Source organism: Sinocyclocheilus anshuiensis, unplaced genomic scaffold, assembly GCF_001515605.1.
Source record: "Sinocyclocheilus anshuiensis isolate Anshui unplaced genomic scaffold, SAMN03320099.WGS_v1.1 scaffold1638, whole genome shotgun sequence".
NCBI classification, from domain to species: Eukaryota; Metazoa; Chordata; class Actinopteri; order Cypriniformes; family Cyprinidae; genus Sinocyclocheilus; species Sinocyclocheilus anshuiensis.
The window spans coordinates 849,862-861,949 of record NW_015542885.1 but is presented as its reverse complement, the minus strand read 5'-3'; the positions used below and the strand labels follow the sequence as shown (position 1 = coordinate 861,949).

The 12,088-nt window shown below is 36.5% G+C and overlaps 1 protein-coding gene and 1 pseudogene across 2 annotated transcripts in view; both read right to left on the bottom strand.

Moving 5' to 3' along the window:
• LOC107694662 (coatomer subunit beta'-like) overlaps window positions 1-8,427 on the bottom strand; it is a 10,430-nt gene extending 2,003 nt beyond the window's left edge. For both annotated transcript variants that reach the window (XM_016494348.1, XM_016494349.1), the window contains exons 1-19: window positions 8,294-8,427; window positions 7,485-7,622; window positions 7,279-7,365; window positions 7,034-7,160; window positions 5,741-5,889; window positions 5,508-5,654; window positions 5,314-5,413; window positions 5,057-5,199; window positions 4,452-4,651; window positions 4,187-4,297; window positions 4,012-4,100; window positions 3,714-3,820; window positions 3,475-3,618; window positions 3,095-3,225; window positions 2,276-2,483; window positions 1,810-1,920; window positions 1,415-1,629; window positions 1,109-1,201; window positions 298-481 (exon numbers count right to left, since the gene is read on the bottom strand). In XM_016494348.1, coding sequence (XP_016349834.1) covers window positions 298-481; window positions 1,109-1,201; window positions 1,415-1,629; window positions 1,810-1,920; window positions 2,276-2,483; window positions 3,095-3,225; window positions 3,475-3,618; window positions 3,714-3,820; window positions 4,012-4,100; window positions 4,187-4,297; window positions 4,452-4,651; window positions 5,057-5,199; window positions 5,314-5,413; window positions 5,508-5,654; window positions 5,741-5,889; window positions 7,034-7,160; window positions 7,279-7,365; window positions 7,485-7,622; window positions 8,294-8,296 — 2,487 coding nt within the window. In that variant the 5' untranslated portion in view covers window positions 8,297-8,427. The remainder of the gene's footprint in view (window positions 1-297; window positions 482-1,108; window positions 1,202-1,414; window positions 1,630-1,809; window positions 1,921-2,275; window positions 2,484-3,094; window positions 3,226-3,474; window positions 3,619-3,713; window positions 3,821-4,011; window positions 4,101-4,186; window positions 4,298-4,451; window positions 4,652-5,056; window positions 5,200-5,313; window positions 5,414-5,507; window positions 5,655-5,740; window positions 5,890-7,033; window positions 7,161-7,278; window positions 7,366-7,484; window positions 7,623-8,293) is intronic.
• Window positions 8,428-9,525: 1,098 nt separating this feature from the next.
• On the bottom strand, window positions 9,526-10,573 carry LOC107694633 (retinol-binding protein 2-like; annotated as a pseudogene).
• Window positions 10,574-12,088: the final 1,515 nt, after the last annotated feature.

Below are 12,088 nucleotides of genomic sequence, written 5' to 3'. Positions count from 1 at the left end.
TGCATCATCACTGTGTCTGTCACGCGACTCTGTTGCCCTTTCGGGCTTGAACTGATGGTAAAACTAACGACATTATTAACTGTCTTGACATTTACTTTGAAAGCTGATGCTTCCGATTATGGTAAGGGGCGTTAGAAGCATGTCAACATATTCTGTTACACCAAATACACCAAATAATGATCTTTAAAATAGCATCATATGACCCCTTTAATAACAATAGTATATAAGCAATAGTAAAATACCACTGAGTGAAAATGAAAAGAGGAAAAAAAAAAAATCAAAGAGCTGTTTTCTTACCGTGACCAGTGGGTAGTCAGTGGCAGGTCTGGTTTTGCCGAGGCAGGTCTCTCTCAGGTACTGCTCTGCCACAAAGGCCTCTCTCAGGCCTGGGAATAAGTTTTCATACTCAGTGGGGTCTGCCAGAGACTCTGCAGCTTTCTGATTCACTTTTGACAAGCTCTCTCTCCAAAGCTTCACCACCCTGTTAACAAACACACAGTTACAGAAATGTAAAGGCAACATTTCACTCTGGAAAAAAAAAATAAAAATCAATGATTAATTAATTTTATTTAAATTTAGTGCCAAATTGTCTTAAAGGGGTCATATGATGCTTTTTTAAAGATCATTATTTTGTGTATTTGGTGTAACAGAATATGTTGACATGCTTTAATGTTCAAAGCCGTTTTAGGGGGGTGTGGCAGAGTCTTCATTTTGATAAAGAATATCTCTTTGATTTTGAGACTTTAGTCTTTGCAACTTCAGGGATCTTATCTATGCACAATCAGCTTGTAACACTCCAAAGAGAAAGGAAAACTTGAAATCGCATCATATGACCCCTTTAATTTTTATGAGTTTGATCAAACAAGAGTCAAAAAGAGACTCATTTTAGGTTTGTCACACTGGAAACTGAAGATCAAGTCAAGTGCATACCGTTGTGGGATACTGAATCTTACAGTCTGTTCTGATTGTAAGCTGAACAGAAAATTAGTATATTGTACATACTATTTTCTATTCATACTATTTCTTCTAGTAGTATGTTCTATGCCCTTCCAAAATAATCCTTCACTTTACTGCAAGTTGTTTCCTTGCTGTGGCAATGAACACAGACCTGGATACTTGGCTGGGCAGATATGTGCGGGCAAGAAAGGCTGCTTCTGGTAGACGATTTGTCTTGATCAGAAGCTCCAAACAGTTGTCCAGTCTGGCAAGACAAACAAACAATACAAAATCAACTAATAAAGCACAACTATATTTAAAAAGAACAATCTGTGACTGAAACATGACTTCCCCCTGCAGTGTAGGAATTAATAGTAGACTCTGAAAAAATGAAAATCCACTAAAGTAAAACATCTGTAGTCAACATATTTCTATTTGTATTTCAGCTGACGAAGGTCTTTTCTCCTATGATACTTACTTTCCCTGCAGGAAGTAGGTCATGAAGGCAACATTGTTTTTGCCGTCACGCTCTGCCCCCTCTGCAAGCTTGGCAACCATAGCGGCGTTGCCAGATGCAGTGGCCAGCAGCAGTAGTCCTCCATAGTCCTGCGCATGATGGAGGCACTCCTGAGCCAAACCAAACTGGCACTTAGTGATGGCCAACTCTGCCAACTGCTTCCACTTCTGCTCTGACTACAGAAGAAAAGCAGTAACATTAGACACCTTCATCAAATTAGCTTACATGCAGAATACTGTACATTACTTTTACAAAAGTTTTTTTTTCCCCACTTCAATAAATGTAAAAATAAATAAAGTATTTGAGCTTGGCCACCACTAGGCGGCGGTACCACTGGTTGGTGTACAATAACAAACCTCAGCTTCTACTGCTAGCTGATAAGCAATTTTCAGCTCTCCTAACTGTAGCGCCAGCTCGAACCGGTGCTCTGGATCAGTGGACACGGCCAGAGCCTGCTGCTTGAAACCCTGCAGGGACACAGACAAAGATTCTTTAGATATCACAGAATATATGCAGAATATCATTTTGGTTTTCTACACATTTGGCAGCCAATCAAATCTATACAAGGTTTTCCTGACACACAATTGTATATATTGATCTTCAAAAGTACTTTAAAGTACTTAAACTTGTACTTCATCACCATGCATATTTTTTAACACTTTCGATCAAGAAAAATATTGCCAAAACATATGGGTCAGTCTTAGCTGCTGTTAATCTAGCAGAGCAAGAACATTATAAATATTATTTTATTTACGTAACATTATAATTATATACCTTATATTATGCAAAGCATAGCTTACAGGCAAACATTTAAAGTCTTACCTGTTTTTCCAGGAAGTGGGCAACTCTGGTCCTCTGTTCTTTAGGGATAGTGGGCAGCACTTTGTCTGCCATGCCAAAGTCTCTGCGCATGACGGCCGTCTGGTACTCCAGGACAGACACCAGAAGAGAGTAGCTCACTATGTTCAGCTCCTTATCACCCAGGTAAAGACGGTCATCTTTAGGAATGTATCCCAGAAGATACATGGTTCTAAGGAAAATACATCACTGTTAGACTAACTGAATAATAAATACATGTCTTCTGTGTATATTTATGCTAGCGTTCAAAGGTTTAGGGTCAGTAAGACTTTTTTTAAATTAATTATGCAAGCAAGGGTGCATTAAATTGATAAAGTGACAGTAAAGAAATGTATAATATTAGAAAAAGATTTATATATCTAATAAATACTACTCTTTGAATGTTCTATTCATCAAAAATATCCACAAACATATTAGGCAGCACAGCTGTTTTACAACCTTGACAATAAAAGATGTTTCTTAAGCAGCAAACCAGCATATTAGAATGATTTCTGAAGGATCGTGACACTGAAGACTAATGGCTACTGAAAAATCAGCTTTGCCATCACAGGAATAAATTATTTTAATATATTTTAAAATGTAAAGTACAGTTTATTTTAAACTGTAATATTTCACAATATTACAATTTTTCTGTACTTTGATTTTACTGTATTTTGATCGTAAGAGACTCAAAAACATTAAAAGAAAATCTTGAAACTTTGTAATGGTAGTGAGTGTGACTAATACATCCCAAAACATAAAATGCTAAAAACATATTTCAGATACAGGGAACTTTGACTGCACCTGTCCAGGTGAGCAATAGTGACAATCTCTCCTCCAACAAAGTAGTTGAGTCTGTTGACTGAGCTGGTGTAAATGAAACAGTCTCCCACCCACAGACCAGTCTTTACCACTTCCTGAATCTCTCCCTGGACCTGCACACACAAACACAGACCATCAGGAGCTCAGACCATTTGTTTCAAATCTTTGAAGTCAATATTAAATCAAAATGGACTCTATTTACCATCTTAATATAAGTCCTGGTTGTATTGTAAAGAACAAACAAATAGAAAAGGCAAGGGAATTCCACTTTTTTTTATTATTCTATTAAAATGTAACAACTTGCTCTTCCTCTGAAATAACTCTTTTCATCTGGTTAAACATGAACACTGATGTACACCTACCTCAAAAGCATCTTCGACACCATCTTCAGTAACCCCCTCATTTGACTCCTGTGATGCGGCCACCTTCTCTGACAGATAGCGCAGGATGAAAAAAGACTCCTCTGTGGCAATGCACACCAGCTCACCAGAGTCGGACCAGAAAATCTGAAAATAGATGCAATGTGCAATTGGTCCAGATACACTAAAAAATGGCTCAATCATGCAGACAAAATAATGAAGGACTGGAGCAGTTGACTCACATGTTTGGGTTGGATCTCAATGCGGCGAATCAGCTCTGTGTTATCCCAGTCATAGAAAGCCAAGCCATTCACTGATCGGACACCCAGCAAGAAACCACCATAGATGCCTGCAAACACATAACCATTCATATACATAAAATAATACCCGTTTTACCACATTCAGCATGAAATGTAATGAAAGGAACTGAGTATGCAGTATACTGTGTTTATGCATATTTTTTGTGCTTACTACATTTGCGTACAAAATTGTGAATAGAGAGATTACTACTGCCCCTGATGTAAGTGCAAAACAGTTTACCTTCTGCTCCAAAGTCTGGTTTAAAAGATTTTTTCTCCTTAAAATTTTTGAAGATCTTCACCACACTGCTGCTTTCCCGAATTGCGTACCTAATTTAAAACAAGTAACATCAGTATTAAGTGTTTTTGACAGTTATCTTCTACATCCATATTCTATATGCTTATAGAGTACATACTCAGATGAATCATGGGCCCAGACAAACTCCTGTGCAGATCCAAAGCTCTTATTTCTTAGAGCCATGGCAGTGTAGATTATGTACTCTCCATCTCCGCACACCACCACAAACCTAAACACAAGATTAAGAGTACTGAACCTCTGGATGTTGAGAAATGTTAATTATATAACAACTGTAAAATTATATTTACTTTAATAAATAGGAGCAAGGACTAGGAGACATGTAAATGAGCAGCGTTAAAAAAAAACAGATGTAATGCTCTTACCTTCCATTAGGATTGTGCTGGAGGGTTTGTGGATAGATCTCACAGCTGCCCATGTCTTTCACCGCCAGTGGCAGCCTCTCGCCATCTTTGATCTCAGCATCTCCCATTGCTTTGAGGTTAGCCTGCTGAATCTCAGAGTGCTTGGCCCAAATGATTTTTCCACTGGTATCCATTGACATGGCTGGCTCCTCACGACCAAGCTAAAACCGAAATATAAAGCGGTTAACTAATAGAGAACTCTCCACATGAGATATGACATTATAAAGCTCTTCACATAATTAGTTAATGTTCATTTAAGTACAGAGAAATGTCATGTAAATTTATCTATATACACTACTGTTCACAAGCAGAAAACTACTTAATATTTTTCTGGAAACCGTGATACTTTTTCAGGATTCTTTGAATAGAAAGATCAAAAGAACAGCATTTATTTGAAATAGAAATCATTTGTAACATTATCTATCCTCCACTCTCTTGCTGACAGCCCTGGCGCAACAGTATGGCTCTCTTGTTGCAGGTACTGAACTTTCCAATTAGCAGTCCAGAGCTTTGTCACACTACTGACAGGAAACAGCATGGTATTACTTTTGTGTTATTTTTAGTACCTTGATAATGATGCTGCCTTCGTCATAGCCCAATGCCACACTGTTGGAGCCGCGCAAGCCACACACACACCACACCCGCTCCATACCATAGTTCAGGGTGCTCTCTAGACGATAAGTGCTGGAATGCCAGATTCGAACCGTGCCTGAATAATAAAACAAAAAGAGTAACATTTGCATCAGGAATGAGGCCATGTAGTTTTATAAAAGTGATCATTAAAAGATCTATAACATTATAATGAAGATGTGCCACAACTCACCATCCTCAGATCCAGTGATGATGATTGGCAGCTCTGGGTGGAAGTTTACACAGGACACATTCTGAGCGTGACCCTCGAGCGTCTGCACACATGTCTTATTCTAAAGAGAGAGAGGTACACAGAACAGAAGTAAATAAACAGCCAGGAGTGACTTGCTGCATTAAGCATATCAATATAATCAATATCAAATAAACCTGATAGTCCCAAATCTTGACCAGTCTGTCATCAGCTCCAGATATAAGATAGGGTTTATCTCCTCCACTGTAATAATCAATACAGTTCACCCCCTTATCATGGCCCTCCAAAGTGAAGTTAGGAGAGGAAGAGCCCAGTTGCCAAACCTGAAACAAAACACGGATGAAATTATAGGCGAAATGTAACAAGTCAGATTCAAACTTGCTCCAGCCGCATGAGCGTTCAGTCATACCTTTATGGTTCTGTCCAGTGATGCACTCGCAAACTGGTTGTTGTCTTTGGGGTTGATGACAATCTGCATGACGTAGTGTGTGTGGCCCTCAAACACCTGACTGCAGGACCATTTCTTTTCCCAGTCCCAGAGCTTTATCAACATGTCATCTAAACGTACACAGATCCAATGAGTGTTAAACACAAACATTTTGTACATATACGCCACAGTTTAAATTAGAGATGCACCGATTGCAATTTTCTTGGCCGATTCCGATTTCTGATTTTTTTGTTAGTGTGATCTGCCGATACCGATTTTTGCCAAATCCGATTTTCTTTCTAAGAACTATAATTGACAGCATATACAAACAAAAATCTACTTTTCTTCAACGCAAAGTTTTATTTTCATAAAAAAAGTAGAAAGTCTGTAATAAAATAAGAACAAATAAAAAAAACTGCAAACAACAGCACAAATAGATGCAATAGAATAAAGAGAGCTATGAAACTAAGTTTTTCAGGTTAAGTAAGTTTTTATTCAGGTAAGAAATACTACAGAAATTAAAGTAATCAAATATAAAATAACACATCCAGTGTTTTATGATACATTAATTTCTGTAATCTTCATTGTAAAAATTAAATACAGATTAATGCTTACCATTAAAGTTCTAAAACGTATTCAGTTAAGAGCAGAAAGTGATTTTCTTTGTCTTTCTTTTAACATGACAGACAGCAGCAGGATGCATGTGCCGCTGGTAACAAAACGGATCGGCTCGAAATTGGAAAGAAGTGAGACTGACCGACCGATCCGGACCGATCATGAGGAAAATCGTCCGATTCCGATCCCTGGCCGATCGATCGGTGCATATCTAGTTTAAATGTTTGGGGTTAGTACGATTTTTTTATGTTTTTACAATAAGTCTCTTATGCTCACCAAGGTTGAAATATTATTACAATTTAAAATAACTTTTTCTAGTTTAATATATATATATATATATATATATATATAAATAAATTACTCCTGTGATGGCAAAGCTGAATTTTCAGTAACCATTACTCCAGACTTCAGTTTCTAATACGCTGATTTGGTGCTCAAGAAAAAAAAACAGCATTTATTGGATACACAGAATTTTTGTAAAATTATAAATGTCTTTACTGTCACCTTTGATCAATTGAATGCATTCTTGATGAATAAAAGTAATAATTTCTTTACTGACCCAACCAATGGTAGTATACTATGTTATACATATTAATATATGCATATACTGCATATACATATGCAATATAAATACTTAATGTAAATTTAATCTGTACATACCACTGCTTGTGAGGATGTAGGGCTGGGTGGGATGAACAGCGATGCAGCGAATGTAATCTGAATGGGCCTCAAACATATGTACTCTCTCTAGTGTATTATAGTTGAAAACCCGAATTTGCATGTCATCCTACAAAAAAGGGAGAAAATTTATCAAAAGTTCCATATTTATGTATTATTACACATATAACACTATTGATAACTATTATATAATAGTGCATATTATTATTATTCACATATATACTTACAGCACCAGTAATGACCCAATTTTTCCTGGCAACAAACTTGGCAGCTCTTACTGGAAGGTCACAGACTTCAAAAGTCTTAACCAGAGTCTATGAAAGAGCAATATTAGACACACATGCAACACACACTGCTGTATCCTTAATGTAAAATGTGAAGATCAGATGGTAATATATTGCAAACGGTGAAAAACATAAGGTCTGCTAGTCACCTGTGTTTCATGGTTCCACACACAGACACTGCCGTTGTACAGACTGGCCAGCATCCATGGCTCGGACGGATGAAGGTCTACACTTTTGACACGGTCAGATCGAGCCGTGAGTTTGCGCTTGATATCCAGCCTCAGAGGCTAGAAGACAAGACAAGACAATTACAAGTTGATTAATCAGCATCTCTTTGGTTAGCAGCACCAAGTATACAGCAGTAACATCAACAGTCTATACAAAAAGCACAAATGTTCGCTGTTTCAAGAACAGAAAACTGTGACATTTTGTTATTTAACCTTGACTGTTTTTTTCCCCACAACACATTTGCTATTTGTCACCCAATTAAAAGTCTGATAAACAGCAGCTAACCTTTACAGTACATTTAATAATAAATAAAACCACTACAAATCAAACCTCTTCCAGATAATTGCCATGTTACTGAACAGAATATATACAGCAGCACATTTCATAATTTCTGTTTATTTATTAATGTGTACTTAATGTTAAAGTCACATTCATATCATCAGCTGTTAGCCAGAACACACGATATCACTTCATAACAACATATAACTGAACAGTTAATTTATAATATATGTAATGGTAAATGGCTTTAAATGAAAGTATGATCTAGAATGTGAGTGAAAATGAATAAATAATTCACAGACTGACTGAATGAAAGAGTTGTCTATGTGGCCATTCTAAAGGCCTTCGAGGCTAACAGCGCGAGCTAACTTTACTCGAAGCGTATTTTTACACAAAATCTGCAAACCAGCTGTAATATTGCCCATAATATAGATCCTGACGCCACACTTACCATGTTTGTGTTTGCTGGTTTTGGTCTCCTTCACCTGTAGTATTTTATATCATCCACCAAGAGTCTGATGTGTTTTTTCGCCTGCAGTTTTGTGCACGGCAGGCAAATGTGACGTGGAACTTATTCCAAAGCCAGTACGCATGACGTCGGAAGCGTTGACGTGACACTCGGACGGCTTCGGAGTGTTTCGGGTAATTTCGGTTAAACTCGGCTTTTGAGGGATGCTGCATGGCGTTAGGCGCTTGCGGCGAGTTTGAGCTTACCCTTTCCTGTAAAGCCAAAAATGGTACCACCTTCAGTGTAATTATGATGAATAACACGCCAAAAATACAGTGCTGAAATGTGCCTGAAAAGTCTCACCGCAGTATGATCTTAAAAGGTTAATAGATAAATGTTTAGACGTATGATCAATATTAAGGCAAGTATACAAGGAACCTGTTACAATGGCTACATCTCAGTAAGGATAGCCTTGAGTCAAAAGTACAATTACACAATTGCTCGTTTTCTACAGTGTATCTAAATGTGTATCTTCCACCATCTAATTATTATAATTATAAATATATAAATTATATAAATTAATTATATAAATTATAATTATAAATATAAAATAGTAGTTAGATCATATTTATAGCCTAATGAAATCAATTAATTAACAAATATAGTTTGCTTTAGATATGTGTCACTTCATGTTTGACCGTTATAGTATTGATTGGATCTTTAATAGTCCTCCAATGTATGTAAAATGGTTTTTAGCTCATTATGGGGAAATTAATTATGTTTATAGCTCTATATTGTTGTGTTAGATCATGCATATCATCAATTAATATGTATTTGTATAAAAAATGTTTGTGTGGTTTTATGATTGTGTGAGCAAGGGAGAGAGAAAACAACAAATAAAAAAATGTAACTAAGTTGCATTCACAAGAAATTATGAGCCATAACATCTCATTGTCTTTATTTAGACAGGTTAATACACAGCTTGATTTTGATAGACTTGAACTTCACAAGGAATGGACTGAGGCTGGGGTCAAGGCATCAATTGTTGAGATAGTGAATTGGTGGGTTTTTGTTAAATGTGAGCCAAAATCATCACAATTAAAAGAACCAAAGACTTTACTTCAGTCTGTGTGCATTGAACTTATTTAAGAGTTTCACAATTTGAGTTGAATTACTGAAATAAATGAACTTTTCCATGACATTCTAATTGATTGAGATGCACCTGTATATATACCTCAAGAACTGGCCTGTTTTTACATGATTTTAATCAAAACAAACAAATTTTACAATTTCTTTTTATATGTTTACTATTTATTTAATAAATAGTTTTTTTATCATTATATAGCCTACTGATCATTATATAAAAAGACACATTTTCATTGAGGAGATTTTACTCTATCACTGACAGATAGCACTGTTTATATAAAATAAATTCAGATGCCCTCAAAAAAAAAAAAAAAAAAAAAAAAAAAAAAAAAAAAAAAAGGGAAGACCTTCAATGCATTTTGTCCCTCTGGACAAAAGTTTAAGCCTGTGCTCTATTTGTTTTACTGTAGGTTCATTACTGAACAAACTTACTGAGATCATGGCCAACAGGCCAAACAGGTTAAATAGCATTATGTCATTAGAGGAGGATCACAAATATTAAATATAAATAGTTCACCTTTAGCATCCTTTTGTCAAATCCCTTAGTCAATTCTTCCTTTTCAACTCCAATAGTGAAGCTCAGCTCATAGCTCTTGAAGGCGCTCTGTGTCTTAATCACAAAGTTGTCCCCATCCTGGATAAAGGTTCGTTGGAGTGAGGTGGACTGCAATCTTGCGGATGGCAAAGTCAATGTCTATGAGAGTAAATATTTTTTAACTTGGCATGGTCATTTCCATGATATAAACTATATCATATTTTTCAATTATGTCAAATATTATAATAAAACTGCATAATCAGAATTAGGAAATGGCACAGATTTATCTTGTTTCTACTCTGTTGACCTATGGTAACAGACAACTGATCAGGCTTACCCAATGCTTTAAGGTAATTTTCAAGGTTTTCGCTCGACTCCAGCTCCCATTTTCCAGTGAAATCCACAGGCATGGTTGTGCGATGAGCTCAGGAGCTCTGGACTTCAGGAGCTTTGCCAGTTCAAGTGAGGAGGTGCACCAAAGCTTTTATACTCGACTGTTCATTCACAATGAGGGGAGAGGCCAGAGTGATGATAAGAGAGATCTATGACCTAATGGGAGAGAAAAATGCTGGGTTGAGCCTGCTGGGTAAGGACGTTGGGTTGAAAATAGAGTGGGGGAGCTATGACGTCACTTTGTATGCGGATCGGCTGTTAGCATCGCACTGGTTCCCTCGACAAAAAGCCAATAGGATTTTTCCATAGGCTTTTGGATTATCGCAAAAAATAAGCTCTGTGTTCAATCATAGTTCATGAAACTTACACGTTTTGTCCATTAAGATAATCTTCACAACATAATCTAATTTTATGAATTTTAAAGCCAAAATAAAAGCGCCAGAACTTAAAAGCTAAACTTAGGCTATAAACGAACCACGGTCGCTCGCCTTCAACGTCACCACCACCATGCTCCCGACAACTTTTCAAACGTATTTTTAACACGTTCAGTGAAAAGGATTTAGTCTGTATATGCATTTTAATCCACGCTACATGAACCTTTTCATATAAACTGGAATAAATACAAAACTAGAGCCAAACTAAAACTGAAATGAGACACTAGTAATAAATAGTAGGCTATAGTGAATAAATGAAATAATCATAACTAAACGACATATGAAAGCACGTATTTCTGTACATTTCGAAATAAGGCGCATTAAAAGTGAATAAATCTTTGATTAATATTAATATTTGAATTAAAAACGTGTCTCCACGTACTATTCAATACAATTCTAGTGCATTTAATCTATTAAATAACAGCAGAGTGAGCGAGTTTTTGGATATGGTAAGATTAAACTTATTTTAGTGAATAGGCTAAAGTACCACATTTCAGCTATCGTTTTGTTAGGATGGATACACAAAATGTTATTTTATCCTTGCTTCTAGAAAATCATCAATCTATATGTTTTCTAACAGCTACTTGTGGCCGTAAACATTTAATTATAACATGGCTTTAAGCACTGTGCATCGTTTACTTATCACTTTCACCGCGACTAAGCCAGTGTTGTGCCGAAATCGTTGACCTATCGAAAACTGACCAGGGCTGCGTTCAGCCCCGACAAAACAGTGCAAAACGTGTTTTAAACGAAACGGTGGTGCATTGAACACCCTGTTCTGATGACGCAAGAGTTGCAACTATGGCAGCTGAGAAGGCCATTCTATGTGTTCTTTCTGAAGAATTTTCGGAGCCTGATGAAATCGGTAATACGTGTTTAATACTGCAAAATACGCTCAATGTTACAGTCACTGCCCTTGCCGTCCAGAATAAAAGAGAACATCCAAATAGAGTGAAGGGATTTGTGCAAACTGTGGTTCCTAATTATTGTGATCCAACATTTGCCTCATTTTTCAGGATGAAAAGACAAACATTTCAGGTGAAGGACTTCTTACCTCCGAGACTGTGTTAGGATCTATATGACCTTATTATTTTTATTGTGAGTATTAGGCTTATCATTATTGCTGATCACTGTTGTTGTGCTATGATATTGTAATATTTACCATTATATAATCAGAGGGGTATAGAAAAGTTTATGAAAGTGTCACTCCATAATACAATAGCAAAATATATAAATATGTATAGTATTTTTATGTTACATTAATCAGTATTTAGCACACCTTCCTAAGGA